General features: G+C 40.0%; 3 protein-coding genes and 1 long non-coding RNA gene across 4 annotated transcripts; 1 reads left to right on the top strand and 3 right to left on the bottom strand.

Moving 5' to 3' along the window:
- Positions 1-325: 325 nt before the first annotated feature.
- On the bottom strand, positions 326-1,483 carry LOC141446730 (uncharacterized). The gene is made up of 2 exons (XM_074113448.1): positions 1,358-1,483; positions 326-1,247 (listed from the first exon to the last, which is right to left on the bottom strand). The coding sequence occupies exons 1-2, from the start codon at positions 1,367-1,369 to the stop codon at positions 441-443; spliced, it is 819 nt and encodes a 272-aa protein (XP_073969549.1). The 5' UTR covers positions 1,370-1,483; the 3' UTR covers positions 326-440.
- An 11,953-nt stretch (positions 1,484-13,436) lies between these two features.
- LOC141446732 (uncharacterized) lies at positions 13,437-14,611 on the bottom strand. The gene is made up of 2 exons (XM_074113450.1): positions 14,452-14,611; positions 13,437-14,341 (listed from the first exon to the last, which is right to left on the bottom strand). The coding sequence occupies exons 1-2, from the start codon at positions 14,461-14,463 to the stop codon at positions 13,562-13,564; spliced, it is 792 nt and encodes a 263-aa protein (XP_073969551.1). The 5' UTR covers positions 14,464-14,611; the 3' UTR covers positions 13,437-13,561.
- Positions 14,612-14,739: 128 nt separating this feature from the next.
- LOC141446745 (uncharacterized) lies at positions 14,740-21,972 on the top strand. The gene is made up of 2 exons (XR_012453846.1): positions 14,740-14,920; positions 20,492-21,972. It is a non-coding gene; the product is annotated as an uncharacterized lncRNA (long non-coding RNA).
- On the bottom strand, positions 18,080-20,247 carry LOC141446739 (uncharacterized). Its single transcript, XM_074113456.1, has 2 exons — positions 19,897-20,247; positions 18,080-18,826 (listed from the first exon to the last, which is right to left on the bottom strand). Exons 1-2 carry the CDS (start codon positions 19,906-19,908, stop codon positions 18,245-18,247), a joined length of 594 nt encoding a protein of 197 aa, XP_073969557.1. The 5' UTR covers positions 19,909-20,247; the 3' UTR covers positions 18,080-18,244.
- Positions 21,973-23,638: the final 1,666 nt, after the last annotated feature.

Genomic DNA, 23,638 nt, shown 5'->3' with positions numbered 1-23,638 from the left:
CAAGTAAATGGAAAACTCATTCAATGAAGACCTGCACTCAATAAAAGGAAAATGCCACAAATATACTGAGGAAAAAGGAAAAAAGAAAAGATCTACCACTCAAGTTTTCCCCAAATTGGAGTAAAAATTCAGAACTGATCTATCCCAAAGCAGGCGGTTAATGTCTTCAGATTGTGATCACAGATCTTGCAGAATGTTGGTTGATTAACCTGGAAAATTGCCAGGAAATTTCCAATTTTGGGAAAACTTTAGTAAATAAAATTTTTATAGCTGGGAAAGCCGGAAAGCATTTTTAATCAAGAAAATTTGTGGATACAAAAAAAACTTGTTTACTTGTTTAATCACAGTTCATTGTAGGCTTTATTTAACCCCAGAAAGTTAACAAAAAATATTGTTATTTACATTTGGAAAACTATTATTTAGACTACAAAATTTAATTTTTACCATCCATGTCCACCCCAGTGAGCACCATGTCCACCCCAGCCGGCTCCATATCCGCCCCAGGCACCAACTCCATGACCGCCCCAACCTCCAAGACCTCCCCATCCTCCATGACCGCCCCAACCTCCGAGACCAGCCCATCCACCGTGAGCACCGACCAGGGCGCTGTGCGTGGCCAGTTCAGTGTCATGAGCAACAGCATGGGCCACTTTGCCCACGGCTACGGCATGAGTATCAGCTGGCAGAGCAGCTGGAACGCCGTGACCAAGTACATTCCTGGCTCCTTCGGCAGCCTGTTGCACTAGTTGGGCGTTCTTAGCGGCAGCCACATGGACAGTGTCCAGTGGGACGTTCAGAGCGTTTGGGTTGACCACACCGTGGCCGTAGACTCCATGTCCGAGGACTCCGTGTCCAAGAACTCCTAAGCCTAAGGATCTTTTGTGAAGAAGGTGGCCAGCTCCGAGATGTCCTACACCAAGGAGTCCAACTCCGCCAAGGTGTCCGACTCCGCCGAGAAGTCCAGCTCCACCAAGATGTCCAACTCCTCCGAGTAGTCCAGCCCCACCAAGATGTCCAACACCGCCGAGAAGTCCAGCTCCGCCAAGATGTCCGACTCCGCCGACTAGTCCAGCAGCTCCGAGATGTCCATGTCCTACGCTAGCAGCACCAAGGGCCGCTGTAGCCAGACCGGGTGACGCTCCGTGGACGGAACCGTCCAACCATGGACGCCATTGTCCATCATCGTGGACTACTCCGTGCAGCAGTCCAGTAGCGGACACGTAGGCCACGCAAGCCAATAAACACAACTGCAACGATATCCACTCATTAGACAAATCGCCATTCAACAATTTTCACTACAATCTCCCTCATTTTCTTAAGAAAAGTTGAAAAGGAAAAGTAGATATCCAATACTTACCACAGATTTCATACTGGACCTCCTAGTTTAAGGACTGTACCTAGTTTGATTGAATAGACCAACTATACTCCACTATTTATACAGTCTAGCTTGACCATGAAGTGCAACACCTAGAGCAATAGAATAGTCCTAGAATATCTCGCTCTCTCTTGCTCTAATAGTATCAAGTTCACACACCGTAATCTAGTTTTTTCCTCGCCTTTACGTTTGCCCTTTTATTGTCTATTATTAGAAAGTATTGACTGCCTTGGTTCCTTAGTTTGCATATAACTGTTTACACATAAACCGTTTGTAAATATCTATTTACCTGGGGTCTTAATTGAAGACCAAAGCAAGACATCAAAGCTTTGTTACGAAGTGGTTCCTGTAATGGTTAAGCCACTGCTCAAGAGATCTGGCATCCTAATATTCAATACCTTAGTAATAGCTCTTACACCCACACAATACACTTATGCTTGCAGAGGTGACCTGTCCAACTATCTGGGCTTAGCGAGCCCATTGTCGAAATTCTAGCACATTATCATTTATATCGGTTAAATTAAGTCTTAAATTTGATTCTTATTAATATTTTAAGAAAATAATTTTAAAAAACTGTAAAACCTATTCAGTAAAGTGACACTTCCGGTCAGAAAATTTTCCTTAAACTTAAAAAGTAAGTCTTAAATTTGATTCTTATTAATATTTTAAGAAAATAATTTTAAAAAACTGTAAAACCTATTCAGTAAAGTGACACTTCCGGTCAGAAAATTTTCCTTAAACTTAAAAAGTAAGTCTTAAATTTGATTCTTATTAAAATTTTAAGAAAATCATTTTAAAAAACTGGAAAACCTATTCAGTAAGTGGCACTTCCGGTCAGAAAATTTTCCTTAAATTTAGAAATTAAGTTTTAAATTTGAGACTTATTTCTACTTTAAGAAAATAATTTTAAAAAACTGTAAAATCTATTCAGTAAAGTGACACTTCCGGTCAGAAAATTTTCCTTAAACTTAAAAAGTGTCTTAAATTTGATTCTTATTAAAATTTTAAGAAAATCATTTTAAAAAAACTGGAAAACCTATTCAGTAAGTGGCACTTTCGGTCAGAAAATTTTCCTTAAATTTAGAAATTAAGTTTTAAATTTGAGACTTATTTCTACTTTAAGAAAATAATTTTAAAAAACTGTAAAATCTATTCAGTAAAGTGACACTTCCGGTCAGAAAATTTTCCTTAAACTTAAAAAGTGTCTTAAATTTGATTCTTATTAAAATTTTAAGAAAATCATTTTAAAAAACTGGAAAACCTATTCAGTAAGTGGCACTTCCGGTCAGAAAATTTTCCTTAAACTTAAAAAGTAAGTCTTAAATTTGATTCTTATTAAAATTTTAAGAAAATCATTTTAAAAAACTGTAAAATCTATTCAGTAAAGTGACACTTCCGGTCAGAAAATTTTCCTTAAACTTAAAAAGTGTCTTAAATTTGATTCTTATTAAAATTTTAAGAAAATCATTTTAAAAAAACTGGAAAACCTATTCAGTAAGTGGCACTTTCGGTCAGAAAATTTTCCTTAAATTTAGAAATTAAGTTTTAAATTTGAGACTTATTTCTACTTTAAGAAAATAATTTTAAAAAACTGTAAAATCTATTCAGTAAAGTGACACTTCCGGTCAGAAAATTTTCCTTAAACTTAAAAAGTGTCTTAAATTTGATTCTTATTAAAATTTTAAGAAAATCATTTTAAAAAACTGGAAAACCTATTCAGTAAGTGGCACTTCCGGTCAGAAAATTTTCCTTAAATTTAGAAATTAAGTTTTAAATTTGAGACTTATTTCTACTTTAAGAAAATAATTTTAAAAAACTGTAAAATCTATTCAGTGAAGTGACACTTCCGGTCAGAAAATTTTCCTTAAACTTAAAAAGTGTCTTAAATTTGATTCTTATTAAAATTTTAAGAAAATCATTTTAAAAAAACTGGAAAACCTATTCAGTAAGTGGCACTTTCGGTCAGAAAATTTTCCTTAAATTTAGAAATTAAGTTTTAAATTTGAGACTTATTTCTACTTTAAGAAAATAATTTTAAAAAACTGTAAAATCTATTCAGTAAAGTGACACTTCCGGTCAGAAAATTTTCCTTAAACTTAAAAAGTGTCTTAAATTTGATTCTTATTAAAATTTTAAGAAAATCATTTTAAAAAAACTGGAAAACCTATTCAGTAAGTGGCACTTTCGGTCAGAAAATTTTCCTTCAATTTAGAAATTAAGTTTTAAATTTGAGACTTATTTCTACTTTAAGAAAATAATTTTAAAAAACTGTAAAATCTATTCAGTAAAGTGACACTTCCGGTCAGAAAATTTTCCTTAAACTTAAAAAGTGTCTTAAATTTGATTCTTATTAAAATTTTAAGAAAATCATTTTAAAAAAACTGGAAAACCTATTCAGTAAGTGGCACTTTCGGTCAGAAAATTTTCCTTAAATTTAGAAATTAAGTTTTAAATTTGAGACTTATTTCTACTTTAAGAAAATAATTTTAAAAAACTGTAAAATCTATTCAGTAAAGTGACACTTCCGGTCAGAAAATTTTCCTTAAACTTAAAAAGTGTCTTAAATTTGATTCTTATTAAAATTTTAAGAAAATCATTTTAAAAAAACTGGAAAACCTATTCAGTAAGTGGCACTTTCGGTCAGAAAATTTTCCTTAAATTTAGAAATTAAGTTTTAAATTTGAGACTTATTTCTACTTTAAGAAAATAATTTTAAAAAACTGTAAAATCTATTCAGTAAAGTGACACTTCCGGTCAGAAAATTTTCCTTAAACTTAAAAAGTGTCTTAAATTTGATTCTTATTAAAATTTTAAGAAAATCATTTTAAAAAACTGGAAAACCTATTCAGTAAGTGGCACTTCCGGTCAGAAAATTTTCCTTAAATTTAGAAATTAAGTTTTAAATTTGAGACTTATTTCTACTTTATTTCTACTGGCTGTGCCAGTAACGGATCCTCCGGGGTACCAGGCGACCCCCCGGTAGTAAGTAGCCTTACCCGACCATGCGGGGCTCTGGCCGGGCGGACTTTTTAATTCCCTAGCTACTCGTGGGAACAAAATGGACATTAAAACAAAAAACAAAGACACGGGAGGGGTAGTACAAGAACAACAACAGACACTACAGGTACAACAACAACAGTCACAACAACAACACCAACAACAACAACAGACACAACAACAACAACAGACACGACAACAAAGAAAACAAAGTAGACGGAAACAACGGGACCAACTGACTGAAAGGACTGTAATAGGCCAGGGGGGTGGAGGTGAAAACCCCACGACCTCTAAGGCCGATCCCAAACCAGTAACAGCCAAAGGCCGTAAAAATGTGGCCATGGCTGGTACAAGTGGGGAAGCAAAACCCAGCAAAGGCCAAGGGAAGGGGATGGGTAATCCTCCAACCAAAATGGCCGGCATAATTAAACCTAAGACACCTGAGGCCCTAGGGGCGGGAGGTGGACAACGATCTAGTTTTAGGGCAGACTCCCTAGAGGCGATAGAGAACATGTCGGATGCAGAAGTGCATGCGGCGCGTATCTCGGGTAGCTCAAAGAAGAGGGTCATGGCCCTTACTAGAGAGGGCCGGAATTACGTAGAAGCTAAAAGGCAAGTAATCCGGGAAAATTTTAATCGCTGGGCCCAGCAAACCTCTAAGGCAGCTAAAAGACCCAGATCAGAGGGGGAATCTCCACAACAATGGCAGCCGGCAAAGAAGGTTAAGGCTAGGGCTGGGGAGAAATCCTACAGTGAGGCCCTCTCCTTTGTCAAAGTTGCCATTGTGCAGGAGGGGTACCCTGAAGCTCAGCTGGCTCCGGAAAGGCTTACCGCCATCCAGCAGGCCGTGCTGAAGGAATACGATCAAATCCCAAAAGGGAGCATGCAGGTTAGATTAGCCAAATGCATGTATAGGCCAGGGTTTGTCTTGGCCACCTGTGCTGACCAGTTCAGTGCAGAGTGGCTTAGGGACATTGTCCCAAAGCTCAGACCCTGGGATGGAGCCAGGCTGCTGCCGTTGCTAGGGGATGATATTCCAAGGCCTGAAACCGCAGTAGTATTTATCCCCGATGAGCATGGCAGCAGAGTAGAGGCCGATATAGTGCTGAAACGGTTGGAGGTAGGCAATCAAAAGTTATGCACCGACAACTGGAAAGTATGGGGTTGTAAACCTGTGGAGGGCGGTCAGGTGTGGACCTTCTCCATGGACAGGGCCTCATTAGACGAATTGAGGAGGCTGAAAATGTCTCCTTTCTTCGGCTGGGGACAGGTGAAGTTTAGGGTGAAGTCCTCAAAATATCAGGGCCCGGAAGAGGCCAAAACATCAACGGAAGAGGAGGGGTTGATGTTGGAAGCCACAGACCCTGTAATAGAATCTACGCCAGGGGGGCAGAGTGGGCTGGAGGGGGAAATGGAGGCCCTCCGTGCCGCTCTGTCCGAATTACCGGCGGGAGTAGGATATCCCAAAGGAGAGAGGGTGGAAGCGATGGAGGTTTCCGTGGGCGAACTCCCGGGTGGAAGCGGACCCTTGCCCCAGAGGCCTAGCGGCCAGGAGCAAGAGTCAGGATCCGCTGAAACACGGGGGGGAGCCGCGGGAACTCGAGACGTCGCCCCGCCCACCTTGGACGCTTAACATGGTGCTGAAAGTGGTGCAGGCAAACCTTCACCACGCCAAGGCTGCTTCGGCCGTGGTGTGTAGGAGGTTTGACAGCGAGGGGCTAGATTTAGCCCTACTGCAGGAGCCATGGTACCATGGGGGGTTTGTCCGGGGTCTTAATCCCAAATTGGGGAAGACACTATACAGCAAGTCTGCTAGTAGACCCAGAGCCTGTATAGTGCTTAAGTATGGAATTGGATGTACACTTATACCGGAGCTATGCTCTGGAGATTTTGTTACAGCTCTTCTAAATATCATCACCGAGGGAAGACCAAGAAAACTTGTGGTTTGCTCGGCCTATTTTCCCGGTGATGAGGACTGCCTTCCATCTCTGTTAGGCGACATTGTTGCCCACTGCCGGAGAGAGAGATTGCAGCTGATACTGGGGTGTGACGCCAACGCACACAATACTGCATGGGGGAGCACCGACGACAACGCCAGAGGTAAGTTACTTTTAGAATTCATTTCTGGTGAGGGGCTGCATGTGTCTAATATAGGATCAGTCCCGACTTTTGTGACTGCAACTAGGAGGGAGGTGTTGGATTTAACTCTAGCCACGCGTTGCATGTCAAATACCGTAGTTAATTGGCATGTATCGAACGAGCCGTCTTGTTCCGATCATAGGCATATCAGATTCGATATATGCGTCCCGCCCCTGGTTATCAAGAGGCTGCGAAGCCCTAGAGAAACCCACTGGGCGGGATTTACTCAAGCGCTCACAGAGTCCCTAACAAGCTTTAAGGTTGATGTTAGAAGGACGGAGAGCATCGAACAGGCAGTGGTCCATATTAATGAGGCGATATTAGAGGCCTATCAGGATAACTGCCCGGAAAAGATCAGACCACAAAGGTCGAAAACAGTCTGGTGGAATAGTCACCTCGAAAAGAGGAGGAAAGAGGTGAGAAGGCTGTTCAATAAGGCCAAACATAACCAGGACTGGGACTCATATAGACAAGCTCTGACGCAGTACAACAAGGAGATAAGGAAGGCCAAGCGAAGCGCCTGGCGGTCATTCTGCGAGGACATTAAAGAAACCCCTGAATGCGCCAGAATACATAGAGTCTTGGCGAAAGAAGGTACTGCGGGCAGAGTAGGTTTCATGGCTAAAGATGATGGAACCTACACTAAGTCGATGGAGGAAACCCTGGAATTACTCTTGAGTGCTCATTTTCCGGGGTCCACTCGACTATCAGCCTCGGGTGATGAAGAGGTCAGCTCGGAGGTTCCAAAAAGGCCTTCAAGAGCGGATTGGAAGATTGCGACGCACATCGTTCAACCAAATAGGCTGCGGTGGGCGATCGCAAGGTTCCAGCCCTTTAAATCCCCGGGGCCGGATGGAATTTACCCAGCCTTTCTACAAAAGGCAGGGGAGGTGCTAATGCCCTTCCTGTGTAGAATCCTCAGAGGCTGTTTGGCTTGGAGGTTCATTCCTGAAGTATGGCAAAGGGTGAAGGTCGTGTTCCTTCCTAAGGTTGGGAGATTAGGGGACCAAACACCGCAGTCATTCAGACCGATTAGTCTGTCGTCCTTTCTGCTTAAAACATTGGAAAGGCTTTTAGACAGACATATTCGGGACGAAATCCTAAGAATTCAACCCCTTAGTGATCGTCAATATGCCTATCAGGCAGGCAAGTCTGTGGACCTTGCATTAGATGATTTTAATAGGCTACTTCAAAAGTCCCAAGAGGACAAAGAATTTGCGATGGCCGCATTTTTAGACATACAAGGGGCTTTTAATAATGTCTCGGCTATGTCGCTGATTGATGCCCTGTCAAGGAGAGGCTTGGCGCCAACCATCTGTCAGTGGATTAAGTCTAACCTATTAGGCCGCATTGTTATGGCCACGTTGGATAACTGTTCGGTAGAGGTCAGAGTGGTGAGGGGTTGCCCGCAGGGGGGAGTTTTGTCACCCCTTCTGTGGACGATTCTGGTGGATGATCTCTTAGCGAAAATGACGGCGGAGAGTTTCTATTGTCTAGGTTTCGCGGATGACCTGGCAGTAGTGGTTAAAGGACGATTCGCTCATACGGTCTCGGGGCGCATGCAAAGAGCGCTTAATATTGTGGATAGATGGAGTAGAGCGGAAGGTCTCTCCATCAATCCTCATAAAACTAGGGTTGTTCCCTTCACGAGGAGGAGGAATCTGGGTGGATTGGAGCAACCAACTCTGGGGGGAGATACTATCCCCCTGTCCATGGAGGCCAAATATCTTGGGGTTATCTTCGATAAAAGGCTTACATGGAATTCACACATAAATATGATTTCCCACAAGGCTAAGGTTTCCTTAGGATGCTGCAAAAGGCTGTGTGGGAAAAGTTGGGGATTAAGCCCTAGGATGACGCTCTGGATCTATAAAAGTGTGGTTAGACCCATGGTGTCACATGGGGCGGTGGCGTGGTGGGCGAAAACCTTGCAGGTGGGGGGAATCCGAACACTCAGTGGTATTCAAAGGCTGGTTTGCCTGAGTGTCACTGGGGCCATGAGGACTTCCCCTACTGCGGCCTTGGAGGTTTTATTAAATTTGCCCCCATTGCACATATATATTCAAGGCGTTGCAAAGGCCGTTGTCATTAGGCTTATGACAGGACAAGCCCCCATTACCGTTAGGCATGGGGGAGCGTATCAAGAGTTATATGAGGAGCTGGAGGCCGACCCAATTCTGGGCCTGCCCTCGGACTTTATGACTCCCAAATATAACTTCTACAAGCCTTTCAAAGTCTGTATTGGGGACCGGGAGGCTTGGAAAAGTGGACCCCCAGTTGTGGGAGATTCAATGTGGTACACAGATGGCTCCAAGTTGGAGGAGGGAGTAGGAGCGGGAGTGTACGGGGCGAAACCGAAATGTAGCTTTTCGGTTAGCCTAGGAAAACTAGCTACAGTTTTTCAGGCTGAGCTAGCTGCAATTAGGTTCTGTGCTACCGAGATTAAAGGGCGAAGAATTATTAACTCTAAGGTCGTAATTTTCTCGGATAGTCAGGCTGCTCTACGGGCAATTAGTTCCTACCAGGTCAATTCAAGGCTGGTTTGGGACTGTCTGGGTGCCCTGAAGGAAATTAGTGACCAGAATATGGTCTTTCTAGTTTGGGTACCTGGACATTCAGGACACAAGGGGAACGAAGTGGCAGATTTATTGGCCCGGGAAGGCTCTGCGGGACACTTCGTTGGCCCGGAGCCCTGCTTTGGGGTTTCGAAGTGTGTTAAGTCTGCGGCCATCAATGCATGGGTGCAGAGTAAGGCTCAGGAGTGGTGGCTTGCTACCACTGGGCTGCGACAGGCGAAGGAGTTCATCAGAGGCTACTCGCCGAGGCTGACCGCAGAATTAATCCGTCAAGGCCGTGGGGCTATAAGGATAATTGTAGGCCTATTAACGGGCCACTGCAGGCTCAGAAAGCACATGCATCGCATGGGCCTGGCAGATGATAGCCTTTGTAGGTTCTGTCAGGAAGAGGAAGAAACTGCACTACACGTGTTGTGTCAGTGTGAGGGGCTCGTATGGCTAAGGATGTTACTTCTCGGGGAGGAAAAACCAAGGCCTGAGAGCTTTACCCAGGAGCCACTCTCCAGAATTAAGAGTCTGATTAAACGGACGGGTCTGGAGGGTGAGCTCTAAAGTCGGGGAGCCACAATAGATCCATAGGGGTCGCGGTGGCGCAGGCCTTGAGGCCACCCAAATTTAATCTAATCTAATCTAATCTACTTTAAGAAAATAATTTTAAAAAACTGTAAAATCTATTCAGTAAAGTGACACTTCCGGTCAGAAAATTTTCCTTAAACTTAAAAAGTAAGTCTTAAATTTGATTCTTATTAAAATTTTAAGAAAATCATTTTAAAAAACTGTAAAATCTATTCAGTAAAGTGACACTTCCGGTCAGAAAATTTTCCTTAAACTTAAAAAGTGTCTTAAATTTGATTCTTATTAAAATTTTAAGAAAATCATTTTAAAAAAACTGGAAAACCTATTCAGTAAGTGGCACTTCCGGTCAGAAAATTTTCCTTAAATTTAGAAATTAAGTTTTAAATTTGAGACTTATTTCTACTTTAAGAAAATAATTTTAAAAAACTGTAAAATCTATTCAGTAAAGTGACACTTCCGGTCAGAAAATTTTCCTTAAACTTAAAAAGTGTCTTAAATTTGATTCTTATTAAAATTTTAAGAAAATCATTTTAAAAAAACTGGAAAACCTATTCAGTAAGTGGCACTTTCGGTCAGAAAATTTTCCTTAAATTTAGAAATTATGTCTGAAATTTGATTCTTATTTATATTTTTAGAAAATAATTTTAAAAAACTGAAAAACCTATTTAGTAAAGTGGCACTTCCGGTTGATCGATGTTGACCAAAACCTGTTAGTGGCTTCCTCTTTTGGTATCTAGGCTAAATATCAAATTTTGCTCCTTCTGTGATTTTTCGCTTTTGAGTTAAGGTGTACCTACTATGTGCACACAAACTGACAAATTTGTAAATTCACTTTTACGGTCATGCCAATATTTGAGATGTAGGTTATTTTCAGTGGATATATCCGTTTTGAGGTCACAAGTCTTTGAAAATAAAAGGATCTGAGATATGTGTGAAACGACAACTCAAACTCAAAATGGTAAATTTTGTTTATTACTTGAATTTGAATCATCTTTCCGGAAAAACTCGATGATTTCCGATGAAAGAGAGAGAGGGAGGATGGGTAGACTACATTTCTACGTCAACAATAGTATGACATATAGATCTATCAAACAGCATTAAGTGGTTTGTTAATCAATCCGAATCTCATAATAATCCAACTCAACCTGAAGTACTATCTATAAATGGACTTTTCACTTACTTTTAATAATTATTTTTCATTAAAAAAATCATTCTAGGGCTTTTCAAAGGGAATGAGTGAGATTGGTTTCCCTCTAAAGCTATACAAACTCTAAAATGATAATTAGATCGAAGTATGTTTTGAAATTCTAAGTTTGAATAAAATATTTTAGTTAGAACTAATATACAACTAAAATATATTTGTAATTCAATTAGGAAATAACAGTAAGAAAAAGTCGTGTGAGTGTGTGCACCAGATTCTTTTCATCACCCATAAATCGAGCTAAAATAAAATGTTGAGAGTATATAGCTAATTCAGAATAGAGCAACAATTGAGAGTGGGTGTGGCCGTAGGCGTGGTCGCTATGGCGGCCCTAGCTTTTGATTAGCCATTTGCAAAAACCGCCCATTTTACAATTTCACCTCTTCATACTGATTGGTTCTTTAGTTAGGCACTCATTATTTCTATGAATAATTTAGTTAAACATTTTTTAATTAATTTTTTCCTCTGTAGTTATTTGAAAAATTATTAAATTACGCAATAAAAATTTTGAAATGAGAAAATCTATTTAAATTCATTTATTTACCTTTTTTCATCAAATTTATGATTATGGGAAAAAAGATTCATGGAAATTTGGATGATTTTATTCATATTTATTGTATTTATTTTATTATTTATTTAATCATATTTTATTTATTTCATTCATGTCTACAAAATGGAGGACGAGGTGATGTAGGTCTTTCTTGTTTTATCGATAAGATATTAGGAAAACTAATTTTTCTCTGACCATATATTGGTGGAAAAATCTTTAAAAAACGCTCGAACAGGGTAATGGTAGAAGTTTTATCGTAGAAGCTCCTTCAATACTTGTGCCGTTCTTGAATACGAGGTGTGGCTATTAAATAACCAGACTGATGCTGCTACAGAAAAACTATGCATACGCCAAATCTTAACGACCTAACAGCTGTGCAGCGTAAAGCCTTCTCTTTCGATTGTGCAGCGTCTCACGTGTTTGTAGAGAAAGCTGTCTGACTGGAACCGTCGTTTGTGTTAGAGGTGTTAGTTTCGTTTTGCCGAAAAACATGATACTACACATGTAGTAGAGCAACGAATTGTCGTGAAATTTCACATCAAAACTTTGGTAAAACCACTACTGAAACTTATCTTTTATTAAAAGAAATTTATGGGTGATGAATGTCAATCACGTGCGCAAGTTTTTGAGTGGTTCAAGCGTTTCCAAGATGGCCGAGAAGACCATCGGAGATGATGACCATCCGGGTCGCCCTTTCACGTCCAAAACGGATGAAAATATCGATTATAATTAATCAACATTACTACCGTGAGGTGCTTGCTTAACTCCGTGAAAGAGTAAGGAAAAAAACGACCCGATTTGTGGAAGAACAAGTCAAGTGGGTTCTCCATCAAGACAACCAGCGCCGGCTCACACTGCATTCTCTGTCAAGACGTTTCTAGCCAAGTACAACATCCCAGTTTTAGGCCATCCACCTTATTCGCCTGACCTGGCCCCATGTGACTTTAGATCTGTTCCCCAAAGTCAAATCTGCATTAAAAGGAACCCGATTTCGGTCCGTTGAAGCTGTGAAAGAAAAAGCGGCACGCGTCATGCAGGAGCTGACAGAAAAAGACTTCCAGCACTGTTTCTGAACAATGGTAAATTCGCATGGAGCGTTGTAGGGATAGGGGAGGGGTGTATATTGAAGATGATAATAACTAAATATATATAAATTTAAAATAAAATGTTTTACAGCGATAGTCTCGTTATTTAATAGCCACACCTCGTATACCCAGACTTGGTTTACATTTACTTGTTACTTTCCGCAAATTCATGCCATCCTGTTCTGGTTTATCTTTAAGAGCTCTTCTTGAAAAGATTGGTCATTTTACCCGCTGAGCTTTTCGTCCATCAATATAACTTTTGGATACCAACATTCCCAAAATAGAATAAAAATCGAATACGATAGTCTGCGATTGACTTGATTCACTAGAAGTGACTTCAACATGAGAATTCATTAGCTCATCTTGCCCAGGCTTATGGATGTAACATTCTGTAGATAGATAATCTCCTGGTTCGGAGTTCCTCGATCTTCAGAGTACCAGTTTAGGTTCAACTAGGTTCATATCGTCCATATCTATTTGGAGAAATGTACAAAGCGCGACATGAATAACCCAACTTCTGCACCAAATCCTCAACCAAGTGTTCAACACCAACAACTCTAGGATTTTTTTTAACCAATAAAACGACAGAATCAAAACTGATTCAAGAAGGCAGCAGCATCTGGAAGGTGTAGCTCTTGCCCTACAACTTCTACTTAGCCTCTGGTAAGGGCACATACCCCTTGCTGAAACAATACCCAACAATCCAGTGTTCATAATTAAAGGTCTGTTTCGTTGACTCAACCAATTCCATTTGTTTCATTTTCATCCTAGTGCAAAGAATAATTTTGGAGGAAGCTTCCTTGGAATAGGAATCGTATTCATTCAAGAAGGCATTCCCTCTTCCAGGAGTTCCAGCATTTAGGATTTCCTCAAAAGTCGAACCCATTATATGGAAAAGGAAACATTGGATTGGGAGATTAAATGAAATCTTCGTTCGTCCGAAAGGTACAATCACAGTTTATTTCAGACTTTATAAACTTACATATACTTTATAAGCTTTTATATTCTACCGTCCGGAACAAGAAATGAAAATTGGTAACATTTTGGAATCTAATTTAATTTTTACCATCCATGTCCACCCCAGTGAGCACCATGTCCACCCCAGCCGGCTCCATATCCGCCCCAGGCGCCAACTCCATGACCGCCCCAACCTCCAAGACCTCCCCATCCTCCATGACCGCCCCAACCTCCGAGACCAGCCCATCCACCGTGAGCACCGACCAGAGCGCTGTGCGTGGCCAGTTCAGTGTCGTGAGCAACAGCGTGGGCCACTTTGCCTACGGCTACGGCATGAGTATCAGCTGGCAGAGCAGCTGGTACGCCGTGGCCAAGTACATTCCTGGCTCCTTCGGCAGCCTGTTGCACTAGTTGGGCGTTCTTAGCGGCAGCCACATGGACAGTGTCCAGTGGGACGTTCAGAGCGTTTGGGTTGACCACACCGTGACCGTAGACTCCATGTCCGAGGACTCCGTGTCCAAGAACTCCTAAGCCTAAGGATCTCTTGTGAAGAAGGTGGCCAGCTCCGAGATGTCCTACACCAAGGAGTCCAACTCCGCCAAGGTGTCCAACTCCGCCGAGAAGTCCAGCCCCACCAAGGTGTCCGACTCCGCCGAGAAGTCCAGCTCCGCCAAGATGTCCGACTCCGCCGACTAGTCCAGCAGCTCCGAGAACGTGTCCAGCACCATGTCCTACGCTAGCAGCACCAAGTGCAGCTGTAGCCAGACCGGGTGATGCTCCGTGGACGGAACCGTCCAACCATGGACGCCATTGTCCATCATCGTGGACTACACCGTGCAGCAGTCCAGTAGCGGACACGTAGGCCACGCAAGCCAATAAACACAACTGCAACGATATCCACTCATTAGACAAATCGCCATTCAACAATTTTCACTATAATCTCCCTCATTTTCTTAAGAAAAGTTGAAAAGGAAAAGTAGATATCCAATACTTACCATAGACTTCATACTGGACCTCCTAGTTTAAGGACTGTACCTAGTTTGATTGAATAGACCAACTATACTCCACTATTTATACAGCCTAGCTTGACCATGAAGTTACTCCAGTAGAGCTGAAGGTTCTAAAACAAGTCCCCTCTCCAGGACTTGCATTTACCGTCAAGTTAAGTAAAAATCAAGTTCACAGTCCACATACTAGTTTTTTTTGTATAACACAATGCCCTTTATTTGTGTTTTTTTTAAATAAAAAATTACAATTAGAAAGTAAGCGGTCATGAATCGACTGTATAACCAGTTCCTACCTGTAGGAACAGTTTCCAGGTGTAACTGTAGCGATCAGCATCTTGTGAGCAATGTATCACCTGTATTTGCATGTAGATGTTTGTGGATATCGCACTAAATCTTCTGAACTCCTCGGTTATGCACACTTCTGCACACATCTACTTATCACTTCACAGGTTTCTAGGTAAGATTCTGCTTTAGGTATATATTCTCCTAAAAAAAAGTACAGAAAGCTGATCTCCTTCAGTGAAATTTGCTGTCTGTATATGTGTTTCAAATATTGGGAACAGACATTATTCCGGGAGCTTCCGGGAAACCCGAAATTTAATCGTTTTTTGTGGGGGGGACATCCTTAATCGAATTACCAGGAAACAGGTTTCCAGATTTATGTGTTAGTAATCCCTGTACAAAGTTAAAATAAAATCGCAGCGGCCCTTAGCGAGAAAATCTGTTTCCGTAAAGTGCAAACTTCCGGTTAACCATTGTTTTCTGAGTCAAATCTTATTGTGGCGACCTCTGTTAGCATCTAAGCGAAATATCAAACTTGAACTTCCGGCAATTTTTTTTGGCTTTTCGGTTAAGGTGGTTTTGGACAGACAGACAGAGATACACAGACCACTTCCTCTGGACTCAGAATACCTCAAAACAGACACTTCTGGTGAAAATTCAAAAATCGATATTCCGCTCGATTACAATAACTTCCCTTAATAATAGTAGAGTAAGGAAAGGTCAAAGTATTATTAATTATAATTATTACCTTTGTCAATATTAATGTCTCTTCTTAGGATGTATTAACACGGAACCCTTTGTGTGCAACCCTAGTGTGGTTTTTAGGATAGCTTCAGTATATTGGGAATAATATCCAAGGCCTGGAGCGATAATCGAACTCAGTATCACAATAAACCTTAGCTTTGCGGGCCTCGCCTAAAATTGCAAAAAATCTTGCTTCAATAACTGCTTCAGCTTTATAGACAAAACATCGAAGGTTTGGAACCACTAATCATAATAAAATGGCACCTGTTGATGAATTCAATTTCACCAATGCTAATTTGATCAGAAATCATTAATTCTTAATAGCAAAATTTGAATCTTAAAGTATAATTTTAACATAATATTGGTGGTTAAATAAATTAAAAAAGAAAATGCGGTGAAAATTGGGAAAATGATAGAAAACTGAAAGGAAAATTCATTCAAGTAAAATTAGAATTTTTAAGGGTAAAGAATTTTTTGACCAAAACATTCCTGTCATAACTTTAGGGAGGAGTAACGTATTGGAGGAATGTTCAAGTATAAAAATAACTTCCCAGCTGGAGTTATCCCACAAACACAAGGACAGGGCTTGATGGTCCAGACAGGACCTGGAACACCCATATTCTCTTAAGAGACTATCTTGGTTTTGTTTAAATTAGGTTGAGCCTCACACTTCTGCTCCCGTTTGTCCATATCGGTCTTGACAGTGTATTGAAGATAGGTTAGTTTGTGGTTCAAGTCAAGATCTGGGGTCAAGTAGTCTAGAAATGAGGTGCCACGGTAGCCGAACGGTTATAGACTAGACCCGCGAAACTAAGATGTATTGCGGTACTAGTCTAGGCCTTGGATTTTATTTAATGGTTAATATGAGAAATTTATAGTAAAGTATGTTAGGCGGTTATAGGCTAGACCCGCAAAGCTAAGATGTATTGTTGGTTTAGTGGGTTCGATTCCCTATCTCTAAGTCTTGGATTTTATTTAATGGTTAATATGAGAAATTTACAGTAAAGTATGTTAGGAGGTTATAGGCTAGACCCGCAAAGCTAAGATGTATTGTTGGTTTAGTGGGTTCGATTCCCTATCTCTAAGTCTTGGATTTTATTTAATGGTTAATATGAGAAATTTACAGTAAAGTATGTTAGGAGGTTATAGGCTAGACCCGCAAAGCTAAGATGTATTGTTGGTTTAGTGGGTTCGATTCCCTATCTCTAAGTCTTGGATTTTATTTAATGGTTAATATGAGAAATTTACAGTAAAGTATGTTAGGAGGTTATAGGCTAGACCCGCAAAGCTATGATGTATTGTTGGTTTAGTGGGTTCGATTCCCTATCTCTAAGTCTTAGATTTTTTTTTTTTTTTTTAATGATTTAAGGCGCGTCAACATCTAAGGTTATTAGCGCCCGGAGCTTTTTTCAGTGCACTGCCGGCCTCCGGACAGTGTTCTCTCGTTACAGACAACACTGTCCATCACCGGACAGTGAGCTGTAAGAAGCTCCTAGGAAGAGAAAATCTAAGGGTCAGCTGCTGGATTCGAACCCAGGACCTCCGCGTGGGAGTCCAGTATGCTAACCTCATAGCTAATCCCTTCCCTGGATTTTATTTAATGGTTAATATGAGAAATTTATAGTAAAGTAGGTTTGCTAGTCGCCTCCGACCACGACACCTAATTTGGTAGTTGGACGTTAAGGCCGCCTGAAAAAATAGGCAATTACTTTTTACTTCTTCTTCTAGTCTAGAAATGAGTTTAAAACGTCTGTTCACATCTTGTCGTTTCAGTTGAGTATGTGGGTTCCAAGTTGTCAATGTATCGCAATAGTCGTAAGTATCGAACTACTTAGATGAAGCAATTGTTACGTTCAGTTGGACTGAACGGATTTCCGCAAAGTAAATTTGATGTGCGCAGATTTTTTTTTTGTTCATTTCCTTTTATTTTCCATTTTCAAAACCAGTTTCGAGAAGATTGAAGTGAGTTTGGATATTCTAAAATGGAGTTTTCTGATAACTACACATCGAATTACTTATTGGTACTTTACAGTAAATCAAGCCGCATTTCGTACTTAAAATGACGTTTTTAAGGGGAGTTTAACTTTTCACACAGAACTACCACATGCAAAGCACTTTCCGGGACTAATGTTTAAATTAGAAAAATAGATCTACGTGTGTGTGTTTGTGTGATGAGCGCAGGAAGTGTAAAGAGAATCTCGTTGGAGACATAGACACTTCCGGTTGGCCGATTTTCTAATCTGTAATAGTACGGGACAAAATATCAAATTTGAAGTGACGCGTGCCGACCCAGCTCGAGTGGATAAAAGATGAGAGAAGATTAAAATGATTAGGGGCGCTAATGACCTCAGCAGTCGATGCGCCAAAAAAAAAAAAAAAAAAAATTGAATTTAGCATGATTTCCCGTTTTGGGTTTTATGTCCATAAATATTGGTAAAAAAACACCTTTTTTATTGAAACTGTGGGACCTTAAAATGGTTATTTCCGGTGGAAACCGGAAGTCGATAATCTGCATGATAAGAATTCCTGTTCTCAAGGAAAATTTGATTATAAAAGGAAATTTACGACGTAAAATAAATGAAAACATGGAAATTTTTGGAAAAAATATCTGTTTATTTCACTGTAGCTTATATTTAACATATCCGGTAAAATGTACACTTACGTTCTTTGTTTCGGTTGTGGAACACTTTAAGTTGAACTTTTAATTTTCCAAAACTAATGAGTATTTAGTTGGTTTCAGCAGCTGCCAACGCCTTTACCACCATCCATGATGGGCAACACCGTGGCCTAACCAACCGCCATGACCCAGCCAAGCTCCATGACCCCAGAGGCCACCGTATGGTGCTAAAGCACCAAGAGCACCACGCACAGCCACAGCAGCCTTCTCAGTATCATGGGCGACTGCATGAGCCACTTTACCAGCAGCTACTTCCGGAGTATCCGCCGGCAGGACCAGTGGGACACCACCGCCGAGCACGTTCCTTGCACCTTCCGTAGCCTGCGAGACCAGTTGGGCATTCTTTGCGGCGGCCACGTGCGCAGTGTCCAAGGGCAGGTTCAAAGCGTTCGGGTTGACCCAACCATGGCCTAGACCAAACAGACCTAGTCCAAGATCTCTTTTAGCCAGCAGATGTCCTCCGAGCAGTCCGTGTCCAAGTCCAAGTCCGTAAAGACCAAGACCATGTCCAACACCGGCAGCGCCAAGCACTGCTGTCGCCAGTCCGGGTGAAGCTCCCTGCGCAGAACCATCCAACCAAGGGCGCCACTGTCCATCATCGTGAACGGCTCCGAGAAGACCAACGGCTGAGGTACTGGCTAATGCAGCAAGCAAACAGATCTATGGAGGCAAACAAAAATACTTTTCTAAAATCCAATAAATCCAAATATGAGCTTTCTTCATACTTCAACTCAATCACAATAACACTGAACATATACGAAAAACGCTACATAGTCAAGGTAGTGAATCTACACAACGCGAAGAAATGGCACATTAGAGAGAAGTCCGAGTGACTTCTCCAGAACTTCGTTAAAATCAGCTTTATAAAAGGAAAACTTAATACCGAAATTCACTACCCGCATTGCTAAGATGTATTGTTAGTTTAGTGGGTTCGATTCCCTATCTCTAAGTCTTGGATTTTATTTAATGGTTAATATGACAAATTTATAGTAAAGTATGTTAGGCGGTTATAGGCTAGACCCGCATAGCTGAGATGTATTGTTGGTTTAGTGGGTTCGATTCCCTATCTCTAAGTCTTGGATTTTATTTAATGATTAATATGAGAAATTTATAGTAAAGTATGTTAGGCGGTTATAGGCTAGACCCGCAAAGCTAAGATGTATTGTTGGTTTAGTGGGTTCGATTCCCTATCTCTAAGTCTTGGGTTTTATTTAATGGTTAATATGAGAAATTTATAGTAAAGTATGTTTGCTAATCGCCTCCGTCCACGACACCTAATTGGTAGTTGGACTTAAAGCCCGCCTATAAAAAATAGGCAATTACTTTCGAGATGTTCCCGTAATATTAAATTCAAAAACAAACATTTCGCTAATAATCAGGAAGAATAGCATCCCTCCCTGGTGATAATTCAAAGATAAGTTTTCTTCGAAAATGTTTCATATAAAAGAGTTCTGGTGAGATTTCTTTTCGGAAAATTAAAAAATTCTCAAATGAAGCAGCACTTCCGGTTGAAGGTTACAGTCCGGTCCCGTGTTAAATCCAAAAAAGTTAAATCAAATTCTAGCTTCCGGCGATTTTCGTACTCTCAGAGAAAAAACCTTGAAGCTAATATTTCCGGTGAAAACTCCAAATCAACAACACGATCGCTACACTTCGTCTTTGCCTATTAAACAGGAAGTGAGCCGTTGAAAAAAAGAAAAAACAAAAACAAAATCCTAAATTGAACTCACCAAAGACTTCATACTGAAGTTGCTAAGTTTCCTGGGACAGGTATTCTCAATCTGAATGACTGACAATCGCAGTCTCGTCTTTTATACGACTTACACACCTCACCTCATAACACACACACATACACAACACCTGAATGTTTGTGTGGTTTATCAATGTGGCCATGGACGGCTAGACAAATAGAAATACTTGTAGATCTCCCCGCTACTTGCACGTTAAACTAAATTCCACATTAAAATGCACATTTCAATTTTCATTACACTGCACGCTTAAATGGTGCATGTGCAAGCTCTTATTAGTTGGGGAAAGTCCATATTTCAATCGATCATCATTGTTAAACTTTCTATATCGAGTAATGACCGGAAATACTAGTCTATTAGTCTACCTCTGACGATGTACGTAAGTCCGTAACAGGTCGGAAATTCAAACAAAAACATGCGCACTACGACGAATAAAATCACAATGTAAAAATAAAATGTAATTATTAATAAATATAAGCCCTGCATATGATCTAGTCACTTGGTCTGAAAACTTGGCCAAAAAATAAAACATCATGACTGAAATTGGCAATCATGTTCTTCTGCATTAATGAATCAGCCGCCAACAATCAGCTGCCAATAATCAGCCCAGCCTATAATCAGCTGCCAATAATCAGCTGCCAATAATCAGCCGCCAACAATCAGCTGCCAATAATCAGCCCAGCCTACAATCAGCAGCCAATAACCAGCCGCCAACAATCAGCAGCCAACAATCAGCTGCCAATAATCAGCCGCCAACAATCAGCAGCCAATAAACAGCCCAGCCTATAATCAGCTGCCAATAATCAGCTGCCAATAATCAGCTGCCAACAATCAGCCGCCAACAATCAGCTGCCAACAATCAGCCGCCAACAATCAGCTGCCAACAATCAGCTGCCAATAATCATCCGCCAACAATCAGCAGCCAATAAACAGCCCAGCCTGTAATCAGCAGCCAATAATCAGCAGCCACAGCCGCCAATAATCAGCTGAACAATACTCTACAATTATTAATAAATTAATTCTAAAATGAACTTAGTTACAGATTCGAGGACTTACAATGTTTGACTTTCTGCGCTTGAATATAGATCAAGTTTTTCCAAAATTAAAGTTAGAACAGAAATTCTTAAAAAAATAACCCCAAAATACAATTGAGACTCCTAAATAATAATAAAAATAATAATACAGATGCTAAAACAAAATTTTGCCCCAAATCAAAAAGGCGAAACTTTTTCAACTTTTATCATAAGATTTCTTGCTTTTAATAACCAATATTTTGCTTAGCTTGTAAGAACAATAGTTTAGGTACTTCTACACTAACAGCATTGAGTTCGACAAACTGGTTTCTATAAAATGATCTGATAAGTGAATCTGGGCACAAAATATCCCTAAAAAAAATTTAAAAAATCCCAGAAAGATGAAACTTATATTTACTTTTGCATCAATAGGATCAAGATAGGCCCCCCCCCCGATCCTTAAGGAACCCTCCCACCTAAACTGTTGCTTCTTCAGAAACACAAACTGCAATTCGACCAATCAATTAGTAACTTACAGAACTACCAAACTCGCTCACCACCACCACCACAGATACCATACTAATTGGATTTGGTCCAGCCAGAATCAACTTCAAGACTAAAGTCAAAGGTTAGAGAACGGACTCTGCAATAGTGATTCTGTATTACAGTGGTGACTCCAAAGATAAACTGTCGAGTGTTTTGAATCAGAATTTGTTTTCAGCACAACAGCTGATTAAATTAGATAAAAACTTATCAGCTGTTTTGGATTTTTTTTTAAACTATTATCACAAATAGTAATTGTAATTCAAAATTTATAAAAATATATTTCCAGCGGAAATGTAGAATAGAGAAACGTGATAGCAGAGCAAAGTTCAAGGCCGCACACTACTTTTCTGCGCGAGAAATAGTTCTCCAATGAGAACCAATAATTAATTTTTTACTTAATTTTTCATTTTCTTTCTTTTTATTGGTGGGAAGGAGAATTTATTTTTAGGCCTGTGTATTTTATATTAATAAATATATTATTCTTAATTGTACAAGCAAACCAAGTCTTTCATTTCCTACTTTCTTTCTATCTTTATCATAATTGACTAAATAATAATAAAATTAAAAAAATTAAAGATTGTCCAATACTCAAATTAGTACAGTAGTTGGAAATTCAAGGCGCCACGATAGCCGAGCGGTTAGGAGACTAGACCCGCAAAGCTGAGATGTATTGTTGGTTTAGTGGGTTCGATTCCCCTGGTCTAGGCCTTGCATTTTATTTAATGGTTAATATGAGAAATTTATAGTAAAGTATGTTAGGCGGTTATAGGCTAGACCCGCAAAGCTAAGATGTATTGTTGGTTTAGTGGGTTCGATTCCCCTGGTCTAGGCCTTGCATTTTATTTAATGGTTATTATGTGAAATTTATAGTAAAGTATGTTTGCTAGTCGCCTTCGTCCACGATACCTAATTCGGTAGTTGGACGTAAAGGACGCCTGAAAAAATAGGCATTACTCTATACTCCTATTTTTATTATTTAGGTGGAACTTTAACAACCTACCCGAATAAAAGAGTTTGTGATTAATATAGTTTTTGCAAGATTATTTATTTGTTTTTCCGCAGCTTAAAAATACAGAGAAATAACAAATATTTTAGGAGTTTGTGCGATAATGAAGTTGTAAACACCGGGATTATTTAAAGTAATAGCAGTAAAAAACAAACCCTTTCATATTTAAACTTTAGAAATCAAAAGCTCTTTATTAATATCTAAACTATAAAACTTAAAGTTTAAATCCATTTTAAAAACAAAGCTAAACTTTAGTTAATTTGGATAGAAATTTCTCCAAAATCCTGCAAACATTAAGCTACTTACCTTTTTAAAATATTTACTGAATTAAGAGTGGCTGTTGGATACAATAAATTAAATTACATTATATACTAAGGGGAAAAACAATGAAAAACCTTCAGCCTTTAAGAAAAGTTCTACCTCAGGGAGTCCCTAACACTCCTGTGTGCCTGTGCACCGTGTCCAAGCTATAGTCCTCTATTTGTCTGCATAGGTGGTTGTGACTTGATTCACACTTACTGAAGAAACCAACTAGCGAGGTATACTTGATGTAGTGTTCTACATAGTCCATGCTGGTGTTCTGAGTGTAAGTCTATAATACGGTCTGCAGCGGGCGGAAGTTGTCACAAGCCTGAGGAATTTATTTTGCAGGATCTGCAGCGAGGCGTTTGCGCATTTCAAAGCTGCATTTAGTAGGAATGTTTCTGCGTTATTATCTAATAATTAGCAGACTATTAAAATCACCATTTTGGTGTTTTGAATTCAATGGCATGCAATGTCTTTTAGTATCGAAGTTAATGCACAAAAAGGAAAAGGGACATTCAACTGTAGCATTGATTGGCATTGATCTGTCCTAAGTTTAACTAAGGGCCCTCGTACAATCGTCTCCTAAACAGTGCTTCCTAGAGAATGTAAGGAAACTGGACAACAGTACTGTGGGATAAACGATAAGTGGAGAACCTCTCTTGCAGGGACAACGTACCTTTTAGCAATCACACTTCCGGGCTGAGGTTAACCTAGAGAGAGAGATTCTGGCTGGAAACTGCCTCGAAAACGTCCAGTTATCTTCGCTAAGATGCGATTCAGAATCATTGGTACTTTGAGAGCCAAAAACTACTAAATGTTAATTATTTGTGGCAAAAATGGCGTAGTAAGTATC

This window comes from Rhodnius prolixus, unplaced genomic scaffold (assembly GCF_049639745.1).
Source record: "Rhodnius prolixus isolate KJV_2025 unplaced genomic scaffold, Rpr scaffold_7, whole genome shotgun sequence".
In the NCBI taxonomy this organism is placed as follows: Eukaryota; Metazoa; Arthropoda; class Insecta; order Hemiptera; family Reduviidae; genus Rhodnius; species Rhodnius prolixus.
This window is presented reverse-complemented; position numbering and strand designations above follow the sequence as displayed.